A 17,932-nucleotide genomic window follows, 5' to 3' on the forward strand; every position below is an offset into this window, starting at 1 on the left:
TGGCCAAGAACAGAGAGCTGTGTAAGGACATCACGGATAAAATTGTAGACCTGCACAAGGCTGGGATGGGCTACAGGACAATAGGCAAGCAGCTTGGTGAGAAGGCAACAACTGTTGGCGCAATTATTAGAAAATGGAAGAAGTTCAAGATGACGGTCAATCACCCTCAGTCTGGGGCTCCATGCAAGATCTCACCTCATGGGGCATCAAGGTGAGGGATCAGCCCAAAACTACACGGCAGGACCTGGTCAATGACCTGAAGAGAGCTGGGACCACAGTCTCAAAGAAAACCATTAGTAACACACTACGCCGTCGTGGATTAAAATCCTGCAGTGCACGCAAGGTCCCCCTGCTCATGCCAGCGCATGTCCAGGCCCGTCTAAAGTTTGCCAATGGCCATCTGGATGATCCAGAGGAGGAATGGGAGAAGGTCATGTGGTCTGATGAGACAAAAATAGAGCTTTTTGGTCTAAACTCCACTCGCCGTGTTTGGAGGAGGAAGAAGGATGAGTACAACCAAGAACACCATCCCAACCGTGAAGCATGGAGGTGGAAACATAGTTCTTTGGGGATGCTTTTCTGCAAAGGGGACAGGACATCTGCACCGTATTGAGGGGAGGATGGATGGGGCCAGGTATCGCGAGATCTTGGCCAACAACCTCCTTCCCTCAGTAAGAGCATTGAAGATGGGTCGTGGCTGGGTCTTCCAGCATGACAACAACCCGAAACACACAGCCAGGGTAACTAAGGAGTGGCTCCGTAAGAAGCATCTCAAGGTCCTGGAGTGGCCTAGCCAGTCTCCAGACCTGAACCCAATAGAAAATCTTTGGATGGAGCTGAAAGTCCGTTTTGCCCAGCGACAGCCCCGAAACCTGAAGGATCTGAAGGAGTGGGCCAAAATCACTGCTGCAGTGTGTGCAAACCTGGTCAAGAACTACAGGAAACGTATGATCTCTGTAATTGCAAACAAAGGTTTCTGTACCAAATATTAAGTTCTGCTTTACTGATGTATCAAATACTTATGTCATGCAATAAAATGCAAATTAATTACTTAAAAATCATAATTGGATTTTTGTTTTAGATTCTGTCTCTCATAGTTGAAGTGTACCTCTACATGCTTTGTAAGTAGGGAAACTTGCAAAATCGGCAGTGTATCAAATACTTGTTCTCCCCACTGTATATATACACAGGGGGGTGCCGGTACAGAGTCAATGTGCGGGGGAACCGGTTAGTTAAGGTTGTATGTACATGTAGGTAGAGTTAATTAAAGTGACTATGCATAGATGACAACAGAGAGTGGCAGTGGGCAATGCAAAGTCTGGGTAGCCATTTGATTAGATGTTCAGTAGTCTTATGGCTTGGGGGATAGAATAAGCTGTTTAGAAGCCTCTTGGACCGAGACTTGGCATTCCAGTACCGCTTGCCGTGTGGTAGCAGGGAGAACAGTCGATGACTAGGGTGGCTGGAGTGTGACAATCTTTAGGGCCTTCCTCTGACACCGCCTGGTATAGAAGTCCTGGATGACAGGAAGCTTGGCCCCAGTGAAGTACTGGGCCGTACGCACTACCCTCTGTAGTACCTTGCGGTCGGAGGCCGAGCAGTTGCCAGACCAGGCAGTGATGCAACAAGTCAGGATGCTCTCGATGGTGCAGCTGTAAAACCTTTTGAGGATCTGAGGACCCATGCCAAATCCTTTCAGTCTCCTGAGGGGGAATAGGTTTTGTCGTGCCCTCTTCACGACAGTCTTGGTGTGCTTGGACCAAGACAGTCGTGTAGACCATGTTAGTTTGTTGGACACAAAGGAACTTGAAGCTCTCAACCTGCTCCACTGCAGCCCCGTCAATGAGAAGGTGCTCAATCCTCTCGGTCCTCTTTTTCCTGTAGTCCACAATCATCTCCTTTGTCTTGATCACGTTGAGGGAGAGGTTGTTGTCCTGGAACCACACGGCCAGGTCTCTGACCTCATCCCAGTCTCATTGTTATCGATGATCAGGCCTACCGCTGTTGTGTCAACAGCAAATTTAATGATGGTGTGGTAGTCGTGCCTGGCCGTGCAGTCGTGGGTGAACAGGGAGCACAGGAGGGGGCTGAGCATGCACCCCTGAGTGGCCCCTGTGTTGAGGATCAGCGTGGCGGATGTGTTGTTACCTACCCATACCACCTGGGGGCAGCCCGTCAGGAGGTCCAGTTGCAGACGGAGGTGTTTCGTCCCAGGATCCTTAGCTTATTGATGAGCTTTGAGGGCACTATGATGTTGAATGCTGAGCTGTAGTAAATGAGTAGCATTCTCACGTAGGTGTTCCTTTTGTCCAGGTGGGAAAGGGCAGTGTGGAGTGCAATAGAGACTGCATCATCTGTGGATCTGTTGGGGCGGAATGCAAATTGGCATGGGTTTCGGGTTTCTAGGAGTCATTTAGGCAGGTTACCTTAGTGTTCTTGGGCACAGGCACTATGGTGGTCTGCTTAAATCATGTTGGTATTACAGACACGGACAGGGAGAAGTTGAAAATGTCAGTGAAGACACTTGCTAGTTGGTTAGCGCATGCTCGCAGTACACGTCCTGGTAATCCTTCTGGCCCTGCGGCCTTGTGAATTACTCACATCGGCTGTGGAGAGCGTGATCACGCAGTCTTCCGGTACAGCTGGTGTTCTCATGCCCGCTTAAGTGTTATTTGCCTCGAAGTGAGCGCAGAAGTAGTTTAGCTCGTCCGGTAGGCTCATGTCACTGGGTAGCTCTCGGCTGTGCTTCCCTTTGTCGTCTAATGGTTTGCAGGCCATGCCATATCCGATGACCGTCAGAGCCGGTGTTGTACGATTCAATCTTAGTCCTGTATTGATGCTAGCCTGTTTGATGGTTTGTCGGAGGGCATAGCAGATTTCTTATAAGCTTCCGGGTTAGAGTCCTGCTCCTTGAAAGCGGCAGCTCTAGCCTTTAGCTTAGTGTGGATACTGCCTGTTATCCATGGCTCCTGGTTGGGGTATGTACGTACTGTCTGAGTGGGGACGACGTCATCGGTGCAGTTTTTGATGAAGCCAATGACAGATGAGGTGTACTCCTTAATGCCACTGGAGGAATCCCGGAACATATTCCAGCCTGTGCCTGGAAAATAGTCCTGTAGCTTAGCATCTGCTACATCTGACCACATTTTTTGATCATACTGAAAAGGATGAAATGGACAAGAGGGACCTGATGCGCAATCAGATTTAACACTCCTACTCTGATGCGGTTTTTGAATATGGGCCCAGAATCTAAGCACGAAGTAGACCTTGAAATTCACATATTCCAAACCAGTCACTCACTTCCGCTATTGGAATGCAGTGTGAATGACTGGACTACAGTGAAAACATATGGTGATTCATTCAGAAAGATAATGTTTCTTAACCTCTATTTCCCCCCTACCGTTCTGTCTGAAAAGTCACTCATCTTTCTAATTAATTTAATCTAGAAAAAAAATATTCAAATGAATCCTACAAGGACACCAACACCAATTACACTTTCATGTATGTGGATTTGACTAAATTCCACACATTCATGACAAATGATAAAACAATTAAGAATTTGTATTGGTGAAGTTTGAGAGTACTGTTAGACTATAAACTAACAACTTAAAACCATTTGTTACACAAAACAAATGTACTTTTGAAACAATGATTTAATATTGTATATTCATTTCTAAGTGTTTTGGGCAGTGACAGTCAATGGTAATAGTAACATAAGTAGCTAGAAGCATAAACCCCCAAAAACTTGCTGAGGCGCTGACTAATAGAAAGTGAACTGTAGAAAAAGAAAGCTATGACTTTATTAATCTGAAGTTTCAATGGGAATACAGTGTCTCATCATTCAACGGCATTCCCTCTCACCAATGGTCTCCTTCACTGCAGCAGTCAGCTCCTGTTCTTTCAAAGCCATCTGTGTGTTGAACTCCCTCATCAGCTGCTTCAGGGACGAGTTGTGCTTCATCTCCAGATCTTCAACCTCAAGCCTGTTCAATGGGGAGAATAACATAAAATACAGTATGGATGGAGAGAAAACACAGAGGAAGTATCACAAAGACCGAATTTGAAAGTAAAAACAGGAATAATGGAAAGGGAAATAAACATAATTATTTTCTGAACTCAACTGACAAAGGGCTTTCTCAACAATTGTATTTGTTTGTTTGACTAAGGCAGAACATTAGGTCAAACTTACATGAGTTTCTTCTCGTTCTCTTGGGTCAACTCTTTCTTCACATACTCCAGGTATTGCTGGTGTTCCTTCTTCAGGGTTCGCAGGTATTTCTGTAGATTCTGCTTCTCCTGCACCGCCTCCGTAAGCTTATTCTGCATGGACAACAGAGATTCAGCATCCCCATCTTCCTGCGTCAGAGAGTGGTTCTCCCTCTCTTTGTCTGCTGTAAGACTCTTGGTTTGCTCTGCAGTGCAATGCGCCACAACCTCCACTGCATTCTGACCCTGTGTTTCTAAGCGGACTAATTCTGTATTTTGCTGTTCAATCAGTGCAGTCTTCTCAAGCAGATCTTCCTTGAGGCGGCTGATTTCAGCCAGAAGGTTGACCTTCTCCTCCTCCACTTCCTTGAGCTTCATCTCAAACTCAAGCCTTGAGACGGTCTCGTCTGCTTTGGTCTCCTCCTGGTTCAAAACATCTCTCCGATACGACAATAACTTTTCCTCGTACATGTTCTTTGAGCTCTCTTTCGCAAGTCTCTTGTCATTCCGAAGCTGCTCAAGGTGCTTTTCTTGTTCTTCCTTACACTTGGCTAGGGCTTTCTCCTGGTTTAAAATGTCTCTCTGGAGCAACGATAGCTTTTCCTCGTACATGTCCTTCAAACTCTGTAAAGAGCTCTCTTTTTCCAGTCTCTCATCATTATGAATTTGCTCAATGTGTTTCTCCTGTTCTTCCTTCATCTTGGCCATGGCTTCCTCAAGGGATTTTCCTTTCTCCTCCAGGGTTTCCACCCCCTGCTTTTTTGTCGCTTTGTCTACCTTGGCCTCCTCCAACTGTGTCCGAAGGGCTTTGACAGTCTTTTCCTTCTCCTCGAGTTGTGAGGTCAACTGTTTCTGAATCTGGCTTATTTTCTGCTCAGCTTTCTTCTTCAGCTCGGCCACTTTCCCAGCAATGTCTTTTGACAACTTCTCGTCAGCCACCTTCAGACTCTCATCTTTAGTCTCGAGAATCTCAGCCTTCGTCTTGTCAAAGACTTCCCTCTGCCGTTCCAGCTCTTTTTTCAAAGTTTGGTTCTCTCTCTCCATGGACTGCAATTTCTCCTCTGTTGCCTGGACTAGATTTCCATTCGGGATTCTGAACTGCGCCTGAGTCTGTTGTAGATGCTCTGTGAGCTCTCGTTTCTCATGCTCCCTGATACTGTGCTGCTGCTTCAGGTCAGCAGTTAGCTGCTCGCTCTCCTTTGTCTTGAGGACCAACTGCTCCTCCAGCTCACTGAGTCGGCTGTTACAGCTCTCCACTTCCAAAGAAAGGGCACTGACTTTCTGCTCCTTTTCACTCAAGACTTGGTCCATCTCTGACTTGCTAATGGACTGATTGTCAATGCTGGCTATCAGCCTCTGTAAGGCCTCGTCCTTCTCAGAGATCTGTTTCTCCATATCATCAAGTATGGCCTGCAGAGACTTGACAGTATTGTGGTTCTGAGAGAACTTGGACACTGCTTTCCTCTTGAACTCTGTGAGGTTGTTCTTGAAGGCGTCGGCTTGCTCCACTGCAAATTTCTTCTCTTTCTCTAGTCTGTCAATGGTCTCCGCCATTTGGCAAACAAGCCTCTCTCTCTCCTCCTTGTGCTGCTGATCAAGCAGTGATATCGCTTCATCCTTTCCCGTAAGGCTACCTGCGAACTGGGTCTTCAAGTCATTTATGATACTCTCCAAGTTGCTGATATACACCAAATGTGTTTTGACATTCTCTGAGATTGTTTGGTTTTCCTTACTGAGCTGTTCGATGCAAATGACTTTTTCTGAGAGAGCTTGAGAGTGATTTTCAGCCTCCCTCTGTAGAGACTCCCTCTCAGCAGTTAAGGCTTTGATATCATCTTTGTGTAGATTTAGTTGAACAGTCATCTGCTCTAGTGAACTGCATAGGTTCTTCTTCCCCTCTGTACTCTGCTGGAGTTGTTTCTCCAAAGTGCATACCCTGTCAACCTTTGTAAGGATAACGTTTTTAAGATGTGCTATCTTCTTCTGATTACCCATAACTCGGTCTTTCAGCTCGCTCACTCTGCTCTCGACCCGTTCAGAGAGCTCCTTTGTACCATCTTCGATGCTGGCCTCAATGTCACGGCAGTAACGCATTAATTCCTTGCTGATCCCAGCGAACTGCTTCTGCATTTTGTTTTCCTTGACTTCTAGTTGAAGAGAATGTTGTTCAAGTCTCCTCTGAACTGCCTCCCCTTCCTTACCCTTAGATGCCTCAAGAGCTTGAAGCTGCTTCTCAGTGTCTACAAACCTCTCAGACAGAGACTTGAGCTTCTCTCTTGCCTTATTCTCAGTCTTGTTCAGCTGATCATGGAAGGAGTTCCTCTCATTAAGAGCAGTGTTCAGATTCCTCTCGACCACCTCCATTTGCTTTTTGAACATTGCCTCAGCTTGAGATAAACTCTCCAGCTTGACTGCGGCTTCCTTCAGTTCGGCCTGCAGTTTCTGCACAGTGGTCTGTCTCATCACCAACTCTTCCTTCAAGTCCTTCACTTCCTGCACAACTTGCTCTTTTTCTTCCATGGTGGTTCCAAGCTGCTGGTTGACCTCCTCCACTTCCTGTATCTTCTCCTGTAGTATTTGTTTGTGTTTCTCCTGCATTTCTTCTTCCTGTTGTCCCATCTTTTCCTGCCAATGATTCTCAAGCTTTTCCTTCTCTTGCTTATGGACTTCACACATCTTCTCTAGTTCTTCCTTGTGATTGGATTCAAGCTGGTACATAGCACTGCTCAGGCCTTCTGAACTTGTCTGAGACTCTAGGATGTTTTCTTTAAGTTTTTGTTCTTTCTGCTGTAGCTCTGATTCCTTCTTTGACAGTTGCTTTTTCAAAGATTCATCTTGCTCCTGAAGCTTCTTCTTAAATGTATCCTGCATCTCTTTGGTCTTAGTTTTACAATTCTCCATCTTTGTCTCCTGTGATTTCCACTTGGCCGCCATGTCTTTCTTAATGTTGTCCACCTTCTTCTCATGAGCAGCCTTCTGGTATTCCAGGTGTTTCTTTAATCGTTTTTCTTCCTCTTGCTTAGAGTTCAGTTTGTCAGTGTAAGATTTATCCTGTTCAGAGAGCACCTTCTTAGCCTGCTGCAACTGCTTCTCTAGCACTTCAAGCTCCTGTATCTTTTGTTGAAGAGCGTCCTCTTTCTGCTGGCAGTCACTTTGAGTTGTTTCCAGTTTATGCACAAAATCTTTTAATTGACTCCTGCACTCTGAGAGCTCATCTCTAATCTTACTGAGTTGGGCATTAGATTTCTCAAGGCCATTCTTTTCTGATTGGGCCTGCTTTAAACTCTTTCTAAGCTCCTCCAATTCCTTAACCTTCGCATTCCTGTCTTGAAGCACCATCTTGGACTCTTCTTTCAGGCTTTTCTCACAGACAAGTTGAGCCTCAAGCTCTTTCTCTTTCTCCTTCAGCACTATCGTCAACTTGTTGAGTTCGTCTTTTAGCATCTTCTCCATTCCTCCCAGGGACTGCTCATGCTGCAGCTTGATCTCCTCAATAGCTGTACTGTGCTTGGTCAGCACCTCCTGTAGCCTCTGCTCCAACTCCTGCCTGGCTGACCCACCAGCGTTTTCAACTGCATCCAGTCTCTCCTCGAGAACCTGTTTGATCCTCAACAACTCCTGGAGCTCAAAGGAAAGGGCTTCCAGCTGAGTCTGTTTCACATCCAGCTTCTCCACTGTCTTCTGGTTCATGTCCTCGTCATGGGCTTGTAACTGGACCGCTTTCTCCTTCAAGATGGTCTCCACTTCAGCTCTGTGTTTTGCCCTGAGCTCCTCCATAGCAGCATTGTGTTGGGCTAAGGCCTCCTGATGCAGCTCTAGCTTGTGCTTCTCCATCTCCTCGCAGTGGTTCTCCTCTAGTGCAGTCACCTCGTCCTTGTGTTTCATCCTTAGCTCCTCCATCAGAGTAGAGAGATCATCTGTTGATGGAACTGATCCAGGTTGGGAGTACTTTTCCAGAGAGCTCTCGAGTTCCAGTATTCTCTGTAATTAGATGTGCAGTATTTATTGTATGTTTGCCATAGAATCAACCAACAATGTAAAGCTTGTAGATACAGTAGAGTATATAATTAGCTGTAGAATCAACAATGTGTAGCATTTTTGGAGATAGAGTAGCTAAACGTTCAAGAGGAGAACTCACAGTTCTGGCGGTCTCCAGCTCCAGCCCTATCTCATTAGCCTTGGTCTCCGACTCGGTCTCTATGGCAGCCTTCTGCAGCTCTGGGTCTTCCAGGGCCAGAGCTGACTGCTGCTCCTTATCCTTGGCAGCCTGGGTCAGTTCCTCTTTGCACTGCTCCTACACAAAACACACACAATTGAAGTTTAAAGGTTTAATTTGCCATATATAATAAATACATTGGAAATCTTACACAGAACTCTCACAATAAAACAGAACTAGAAACAACAAGTAGAAACATGCACAAAATATAGAATAACTGTTTCAACTGGTGGTACTAACTTTTTCAGTTGATGGCACCAGCACATGATTTGGTCAGACCAATTTTTTGTGGTTGCGCACCGATAGTGACAATCAGTTTGAATGAGCTTTTTACCAATCTAACTACATAACAACACAATGGTACTAATTTATTTGAATGGTAAATCTCTATTAATAAACTGGGTAAATCAAGATGTAGCCTAGGCCTATTCACAATACAGGTGAAAAACAATACATTTCCCTTCCAATTGGGACATATTTTATTGTACTGATCAACAACATTTGCATAAAAGAAGAAGTCTCTTGTTTCATAAAAGTGCATGCTGTCTCTAAGACCTACTGACTTCATTCACACACAGTGAGAAAGACAGAAGAGACGTGAGACCAGGGAGACGAAGTGAATGAATCAAGTTCTCTTTTGGAATAACTATGGTTTTTGGTTGCAATCAGCATATTTTGCATTATGGGTAGTGCATTGCTGTAAGCTAGCAAGGAAAGTTACCCTACAAAGCTGGAAGCTACCGGTATTTTCTTGCAGTGTTCTAGCCTGTAATGGACATCGTTTTGCAAACAGTAAAAACAAGACCAGGACAATACCAGTATCGCAATGTTTTTTCCAAGGCAGAAATGAAAACAAAGCAGATCAAACTCTTTGGTGCTTTAAAAAAATGTCAAATAGTGTGTGATATAGCTTGGAAAATAAATACATGTGACTCTGGATGACAGCATAATGATATTTGTTTCCAACATTAGGGCTGCTTTCCTAAACAAGTTAAAAATCCGCTTTGTGTTTTGTTCGCTTTCAACTATACTAATGAATAATGAGAACTTGTTCTCAACTAGCCTACCTGGTTAAATAAAGGTGGAATAAAAAATATTGCGATACTGGTATTGTTCCTACCCTAGTAATTAACAGTTGCAACATTTCTACCTGTCGTGTTGCATTATTCAAGTGTGTTAACTTATACGCAGCATGAGTGGGGCTCTAACATGATGCAGCCTAGACTCCCAGTGAGTGCAGTGGTTCCTCAGGACAGGCTAGAGCCAGCAGTGAGTGAGTGGAGCAGGCACGGAACTCTCGTGCTATAAGGATTGCGGCTGCGCTGATAGACATTATCCTCTCTCAATGACAGAAGTACCGAAAGTACCTCAAATTTGAGTACCGAACCATTTTTCATGTTCTGGTATCAAAAAAGTACAGAAGTTTCAGAATACCATGCAAAACTAAACTATCGTGACCAGCTAAATCATTGTCACTGGCACCCTAGCGACCAATAAAAAAATTGGTGTGGCTCGGTCATGTCAAAGGGTCACAAATAAGGATGTTCTGGACGCAGACTCGAACCCTGATTTAAACGTACAGCTCAAACACTTTGTGCAATAGTAGAACGGAGTTTGTTTTGCTGTATATATATATATATATATATATATATAACAACTTGAAAGTGGAGAGGGCGATATGAACTTACCACAGCCTGGTTGATTCGAGCGCTGAGCTCCTGTTCTTTACTTGCCAGTGCTTCACTATGTGCATTGTCTATCTCTGCTATCTTCTCCTCTGAGGATTTCTACAACACACAATGTAGCACAACAGTAGTCCTTCATATGACTGCAATGTAGGAGTCATAGAGGTAGGTAGTCGGTAAGAGCATCGCTCTAGCAACATCATGGGTCCCCAAAAACACTCCCAAAGGGATCCTCTGAATATCATGCTGATATGTAGTAGTAAATCAGATCAGTATTTATCATTTGTCATTTGCTAAAGTGTTTGTGCTGAAGAGATTATATGCCTTCATGCCTTAGGAACCCCTTCGTTGACACGGCATTATACTGATCTGCTTTGAATTTCTAGCCTGGGTGCTACTTGGCCCATGCTAACTCTACAGGGAAACATTAGTCTTTGTTTGAGTAGGGGCTAGGGAATCCCATGGCATGAGCAGAAACAGTTCTTTGTGTGCAGAAAATGTAACTTTACCTGGAGAATATCCAGAATGCATGAGAACGTTAATGTCCTTGTCAAATGTATGTTCGGTCATTTTTGATTTATGGTTACCGCAATGTGTATGAATCATATTGTTATCCACAGAGGTGAATCTATTCAATCTAAATGTGTATGAATCATATTGTTATCCACAGAGGTGAATCTATTCAATCTAAATGTGTATGAATCATATTGTTATCCACAGAGGTGAATCTATTCAATCTAAATGTGTATGAATCATATTGTTATCCACAGAGGTGAATCTATTCAATCTAAATGTGTATGAATCATATTGTTACCCACAGAGGTGAATCTATTCAATCTAAATGTGTATGAATCATATTGTTATCCACAGAGGTGAATCTATTCAATCTAAATGTGTATGAATCATATTGTTATCCACAGAGGTGAATCTATTCAATCTAAATGTGTATGAATCATATTGTTATCCACAGAGGTGAATCTATTCAATCTAAATGTGTATGAATCATATTGTTATCCACAGAGGTGAATCTATTCAATCTAAATGTGTATGAATCATATTGTTATCCACAGAGGTGAATCTATTCAATCTAAATGTGCGGTGATGCATGATGATACATACAGTGGGACAACCAAGAACATGGCAATCTGTATCCTGATACCTGACAAAAAGCCAGAGGAATGAGAAAATCTGGGGAAATAATTGTTCTTCCACATTGAAGTTTAGGAGCAGAGTTGATTCAGGAAAAGTTGTTGTCAGAGAGGGAGTTACAAAAACCGGTCAAAATGGAAACTAAAACGCTTTGTGCACACTATGGTAATTAAAATGATTTTCAAGTCCAAATACCCAAGTAAAAAAGAAGCTGTATGTGGTTTCCATAGTTTAAGTCTTGAAGGTGAAATGGAGTGTAACAGGACAAGTGTAACAGGACAAGTGTAACAGGACAAGTGTAACAGGACATCATAACAAACCGGAGCAGTAAATGGTTATAAAAGAGGCAAACCTGAAATAAATCATCAACATTTAAATAAACTAGCTAACAGGCAATATGAAACAAACTGGCGCGATACAATTTATGCAGAGGTGGTTTTTATTGTTTGATTACAATATAACTCATTGAATAATGGTTTTCCTCTGTTCTAAAGAGCTCTTGGTCAGGGTTGTGGTCAATTCCATTTAATTCAGGAAGTACACTGAAATTCCAAATCTATTCTATGCTTTTAATAAGGACATTGGGAATTAGTTAACTTTGTGAATTGACTACTGAAATGGAATTGACACAACCCTGCTCTTGGTACTGGGTGAGTAGTGATCGTTTACTCCATAAGTTCTGAAGGAGTATTCCATTAGTATTTAGATGTACAGTAGATGTACCTCACCTTCAAAATGGTGACCACCTCCTGCTTGACCCTGGTGAGCTCCTGCTGCAGACCCCTCCTCTCCTCCTCCCCAGCCCTCTCCACCTCCTTCACCCGCTCCTGTAGCTGGAGCTGCAGCAGCCTCCGCGCCTCCTCAGCCCTCCGGCCCACGGCCAGAGCCTTCTCCAGCTCCTCAAACGCTGGGGGAAGGAGGTGCAAACACACATCCTCAGTTAGATACTAGACATGCACACTGTTATAGAGGAAGAGGAGACGAGGAGGAGATCCACTGACCAGCTTTCTCAGACTTCTCCTTCTGCTCCTGCAGTTCTGCTGTCTGGATGGCGGCCATCTTGCTTCTGGAGCGGAGCTGGGCGATCTCCTCCTCCTTCATCTCCAGAGTCTCATGCATCTGACGCTTCGTCTCTGCAATCACCATACCCTGAAGGTAGAGCCAGGATTAGATTGAATTTGACTTTCGGTGTTATAATAATAGGTGCTGTATATCAACCAGATGTGATCTCAGAGGATAGCACATTCATGAAAACACTTATTTCCAAAGTGGAAGCATTCATTCAGTTTTGATCTGTTATGATTGTGTGCTTCCAATCAGACAGGTATCATTTGTAACCAAAACAAGGAAGCAGACAGGACACAAAGGACTTTTTTGGATGTGCGTCAAACACTCTCCTTACATTGTTGGCATGAATGTATCTAAATAACTTAAGATGTCTGCCAGTAATCCACTGATTGCTGTTGTCTCCTACGTACTGTGTCTTAATCAAACCCCAGGCCCCTAAATTGTTCTGACTGTTACGCTCTGCCTCTAACTCTAACCCACATTCCTCAGTGACCTCACAAACGACCGTCTCTACTCCAGCAGAGCTGGGGGTCAAACACACACACATCTCTCCTGCAGAGGTAGAGGTTAAGGGTCATGCGCAATAAACGTGAATGGAGTGTCTCTGACGTCTCTGCGCTCAGTGGCAGAGCACAAGCATGTCTACATTTCACGGATTCACACTAAGCATCACTGCAGGAGTGAGAAAGACATTTCAGGGGCAGACAAAGTTAGGAGCAGAGCAGTCGAGGCTGGTAGAGGGTGGATGGGGTGATGGTAATGGTTTCCATGTGTTATAACATTCCATTACAATGTGTCTGTCCTCCAATTTAAAGCGCCACTAGCCTCCAACTGACTCAGACGCTTAAAAAAAAAAACTTCAATCAAGATATATGACCAACCTTATAAAATGAACAGTTCACTTTTATTCAAATATTTTTTTAAGTTTGATAGCTGGCTTAGCTATATCCAGAATCTCCTGACTAGCATTTTCAACACCCTGGGACAAGGTAGGTCGATCGATCCCTTTAAGAACTTCTCTTCTTCCCTCACCTTGTCCTGCTCCAGCTGTTCTAGAAGGTTCTCAGCACCACGCAGCTGAGTGGTGTGCAGCTCCTGTAGGGTAGACAAACAAAAAGAGATCCATCAAAAATAGTTTAATGTGCAAGGTATCAAAGCAACCATAAGGACTGAGACGGAAGGAGAGAGCTGTTAATAAATATGTTAACGGGAGAGAACGATGGGAAGCAGCATAGATTGTAGGTGCTCTTTGGGTAAGGATTAATGGACATCTTTGACAGTAAAACATCTATTCATCTGGAAGTTATCAAAGGAACAGGAGAACCACTGTAGTTAAAGAACAGGAGAACCACTGTAGTTAAAGAACAGGAGAACCACTGTAGTAGTTAAGGAACAGGAGAACCACTGTAGTTAAGGAACAGGAGAACCACTGTAGTTAAGGAACAGGAGAACCACTGTAGTTAAGGAACAGGAGAACCACTGTAGTTAAGGAACAGGAGAACCACTGTAGTTAAGGAACAGGAGAACCACTGTAGTTAAGGAACAGGAGAACCACTGTAGTTAAGGAACAGGAGAACCACTGTAGTTAAGGAACAGGAGAACCACTGTAGTTAAGGAACAGGAGAACCACTGTAGTTAAGGAACAGGAGATCCACTGTAGTTAAGGAACAGGAGATCCACTGTAGTTAAGGTCAGGGAACTGTACTGAATAACACTGCCCTGAATTTAGACAACCAACTACCCCTCATAACCATTAAGCAGGGGTACAAGCATCAGATATCAGACAAATGGATGAACCCTTCGTACAACATTTTGTTTAAAGCATCAGGACCGTGCGCAAGTTATTGCACAGGTTACCCTTGCAAGAGGTTATGAACCTCAAGGCTCTTTCCTGGTAGCCTGGTCCAATATGACTTTGTGTTGTATAGCCAACTCTTATGGTCATTGGCCCTACTGCATGAACAGCTCTGGGACCAGGCTACTTTCCTGGTTAGATAAAGGTTAAATAAAATCAAGGAAGGACCAAGATAGGTTCCAAAGTGTTTGCGCATGGCAGGCAGGCAGAGAGCTCATCAGACACCAATGCAGCACCACGCCGCTCCCTAGTCTCCCTTCACCACCCATGAGGCCCGGCCACCACAGCCACAAGGCGGTCGCTAACAGGGGCTGCATACGAGGCCAACTACCACACAGACCTAAATTACAGACAAGGTTAGGTTGGTTTAGCAGCAGTGGCGTGTAGCTCTCTGACATTATCGTGTGAGAACATACAATAAGACAAATAGGAAACAGACATCAGCACCATAGAAATACCAGATCCCGAAGGTCAAAGGGTGGCCTGGGAGACAGCTTCTGTCTGTCTGTGTGTGTGTCTTCTCTGTACCCCTCACATAAAATGATCTTTAAGGTCCCTCAGTCAAGCAGCACATTTCCAACACAGAATCATCCACAAAGACCAGGTAGGTTTTCCAATGCCTCACAAAGGGCACCTATTGGTAGATGGGTAAAAAAACAAAACAAAACGTAGACATGTAATATCCCTTTGAGTATAGTGAAGTTATTAACTACACGTTGGATGGTGTATCAATACAACCAGTCACTACAAAAATACAGGCATCCTTCATAACTCAGTTACCAGGGAGAAAAGAAACCGCTCAGGGATTTTACCACAAGGCCAATGGTGAGTTTAAAACAGAGTTGAATGGCTGTGATAGGAGAACACTGAGGATGGATCAACAATATTGTAGTTACTCCACAATACTAACCTAAATGACAGAATAACAACCAGGCACTAAAGTAATACTGCAAAAGATGCATCCGGAATACAAAGTGTTATGTTTGAGCCAAATCCAACACATTACATCACAGGACTCTGGTCAAAAAGTAGTGCACTATATAGGGAAAACGGTGCCATTTGGGACGCACACTGTTCTAGAGACAGTTTGTGTGTGTACAGCATGTGTGCATGTGTCAGAGATATGTAGTGATCCCACAGACCAGGCACATCATCACTAAACCATGAAGACTCCTATGGATGATGTGTCAGAGATATGTAGTGATCCCACAGACCAGGTACATCATCACTAAACCATGAAGACTCCTATGGATGATGTGTGAGATATGTAGTGATCCCACAGACCAGGTACATCATCACTAAACCATGAAGACTCCTATGGATGATGTGTGAGAGATATGTAGTGATCCCACAGACCAGGTACATCATCACTAAACCATGAAGACTCCTATGGATGATGTGTCAGAGATATGTAGTGATCCCACAGACCAGTTACATCATCACTAAACCATGAAGACTCCTATGGATGATGTGTGAGAGATATGTAGTGATCCCACTGACCAGGTACATCATCACTAAACCATGAAGACTCCTATGGATGATGTGTCAGAGATATGTAGTGATCCCACAGACCAGGTACATCATCACTAAACCATGAAGACTCCTATGGATGATGTGTGAGATATGTAGTGATCCCACAGACCAGGTACATCATCACTAAACCATGAAGACTCCTATGGATGATGTGTCAGAGATATGTAGTGATCCCACAGACCAGGCACATCATCACTAAACCATGAAGACTCCTATGGATGATGTGTGAGAGATATGTAGTGATCCCACAGACCAGGCACATCATCACTAAACCATGAAGACTCCTATGGATGATGTGTCAGAGATATGTAGTGATCCCACAGACCAGGCACATCATCACTAAACCATGAAGACTCCTATGGATGATGTGGAACAGTGCACATGGTGTTACCCTTCAGGCAATACAACAGTGTTGGATTCTGGGTATCAGACACTCAGTAGACTATCTCATCTTCAGACCCATGTATTAAAGTACCTTCATAACTACAGCGCACTAAAGTGCAGACGGGTAAATTCTGTGGTGGCTATATGTGGAATGGTCCTCTAAAATTGGGGGAAGCATAGACTATCTTTCCAGAAAAAGTTGATCAGAAGATGGATGTGATGGTTAAACCTAGTGGCTCACTGTAATGGCTGGAACGCAGGTTAAACCTAGTGGCTCACTGTAATGGCTGGAACGCAGGTTAAACCTAGTGGCTCACTAATGGCTGGAACGCAGGTTAAACCTAGTGGCTCACTAATGGCTGGAACGCAGGTTAAACCTAGTGGCTCACTGTAATGGCTGGAACGCAGGTTAAACCTAGTGGCTCACTAATGGCTGGAATGCAGGTTAAACCTAGTGGCTCACTGTAATGGCTGGAACGCATGTTAAACCTAGTGGCTCACTAATGGCTGGAATGCAGGTTAAACCTAGTGGCTCACTGTAATGGCTGGAACGCAGGTTAAACCTAGTGGCTCACTGTAATGGCTGGAACGCAGGTTAAACCTAGTGGCTCACTGTAATGGCTGGAATGCAATAATGCTAATTTATGATCGCACAACTTTCATTTTCATGTTTCATTTCATGAAGTACTATCATAGTACATCCTCTCCATTTCTCCCTCCACTGACATTGGTTAACACACCTTGTTTTTCTCCAGCTCCTGTAGTCTCTCTTGCAAAGTGTCGTTCTCGCTGGTCAACTGGGTGTTGCGCTCCTTGTATGTCCTCAGCAGCTCCTTACACTTCTGGAGCAGATTTTCCTGGCGTGTCACCCTCTTCTGCAGTACCTCAATGCTTTTAGATGGGTCAGCGCTGCCCCCTGCTGTTTAGAGCAGGTAAAGCGGGCCAGTCAGAAAAGGGAGGACTAACTATGACAGAGGCGCTAACGATTGGTATTGTTGTTGTTGTGGTTTTATAAACTCGATAAATGACAAATGGCTCTGTGACAAACATTTCAACAATATATTACTCGGACCTGGGTCCAAATAGTATTTGAAATCCAAAAACGTTGAGTGTTTGGTTGAGCCTGCCAATAGTACCAGATGGGCAGGGTTGGCTCCTTGGGAACTAATCGATTGGTTCCATTGCAGCAGACATTATTAGAACCTAGGTCTGCTACTGTCCATCATTATAATCATCATTAGGACTATGGTTCTGTACTGTATAGCACCTGTGTCTGTGGAGGGGCTCTGTGGGGCAGACCCGGAGTCATCTTCAGTCTGGAGAGGGTGTTCAACCTCAGGGGCCACAGCTCCACCAGGGACCCCCTTCAGATGCTTCTTCATCAGGGCCACCTGGCAGAGAAGGGGGGGGGCAGTTGAAACACAGAGCAACCCAGGCTAGTGACCACACATTATTCAACAGTCAACATTATACTGACAGTGTTTAACATAACATTTTTGTGTTTCAATGTGTGTATTTTATTTCATATCAACTGTAGAAATGAGATGAGCTCCAAAAGTATTGGGACAGTGACATGTTTTGTTTGTTTTGGCTCTGTACTCCAGCACTTTGAAATAATACAATGAGGTTATTTAAGGGTATTTTCATCCATATCGTGTGAACCGTTTAGAAATTACAGCACTTTCTGTACATGCTTTTTCCCCCTAAAATGGAGAGAGTATTGGGATAAATTCACGTGTATTAAAGTATTCAAAAGTTTAGTAGGTCTCAGTTGTCTCGATCCTTCAAAATCCTCCTCCCCTTCATCTACACTGACAAATGGATTTAACAAATTAC

At 44.0% G+C, this 17,932-nt stretch overlaps 1 protein-coding gene across 1 annotated transcript in view; it reads right to left on the reverse strand.

The window, feature by feature from the left end:
• The window catches only part of LOC139381406 (golgin subfamily A member 4-like), a 55,794-nt gene that overhangs the window by 19,597 nt on the left and 18,265 nt on the right, over positions 1-17,932 (reverse strand). The window contains exons 7-15 of the mRNA XM_071124907.1: positions 17,364-17,487; positions 16,837-17,015; positions 13,357-13,419; positions 12,258-12,405; positions 11,985-12,163; positions 10,111-10,209; positions 8,345-8,500; positions 4,190-8,187; positions 3,862-3,983 (exon numbers count right to left, since the gene is read on the reverse strand). Coding sequence (XP_070981008.1) covers positions 3,862-3,983; positions 4,190-8,187; positions 8,345-8,500; positions 10,111-10,209; positions 11,985-12,163; positions 12,258-12,405; positions 13,357-13,419; positions 16,837-17,015; positions 17,364-17,487 — 5,068 coding nt within the window. The remainder of the gene's footprint in view (positions 1-3,861; positions 3,984-4,189; positions 8,188-8,344; positions 8,501-10,110; positions 10,210-11,984; positions 12,164-12,257; positions 12,406-13,356; positions 13,420-16,836; positions 17,016-17,363; positions 17,488-17,932) is intronic.

This window comes from Oncorhynchus clarkii, chromosome 23 (assembly GCF_045791955.1).
Source record: "Oncorhynchus clarkii lewisi isolate Uvic-CL-2024 chromosome 23, UVic_Ocla_1.0, whole genome shotgun sequence".
NCBI lineage: Eukaryota > Metazoa > Chordata > Actinopteri > Salmoniformes > Salmonidae > Oncorhynchus > Oncorhynchus clarkii.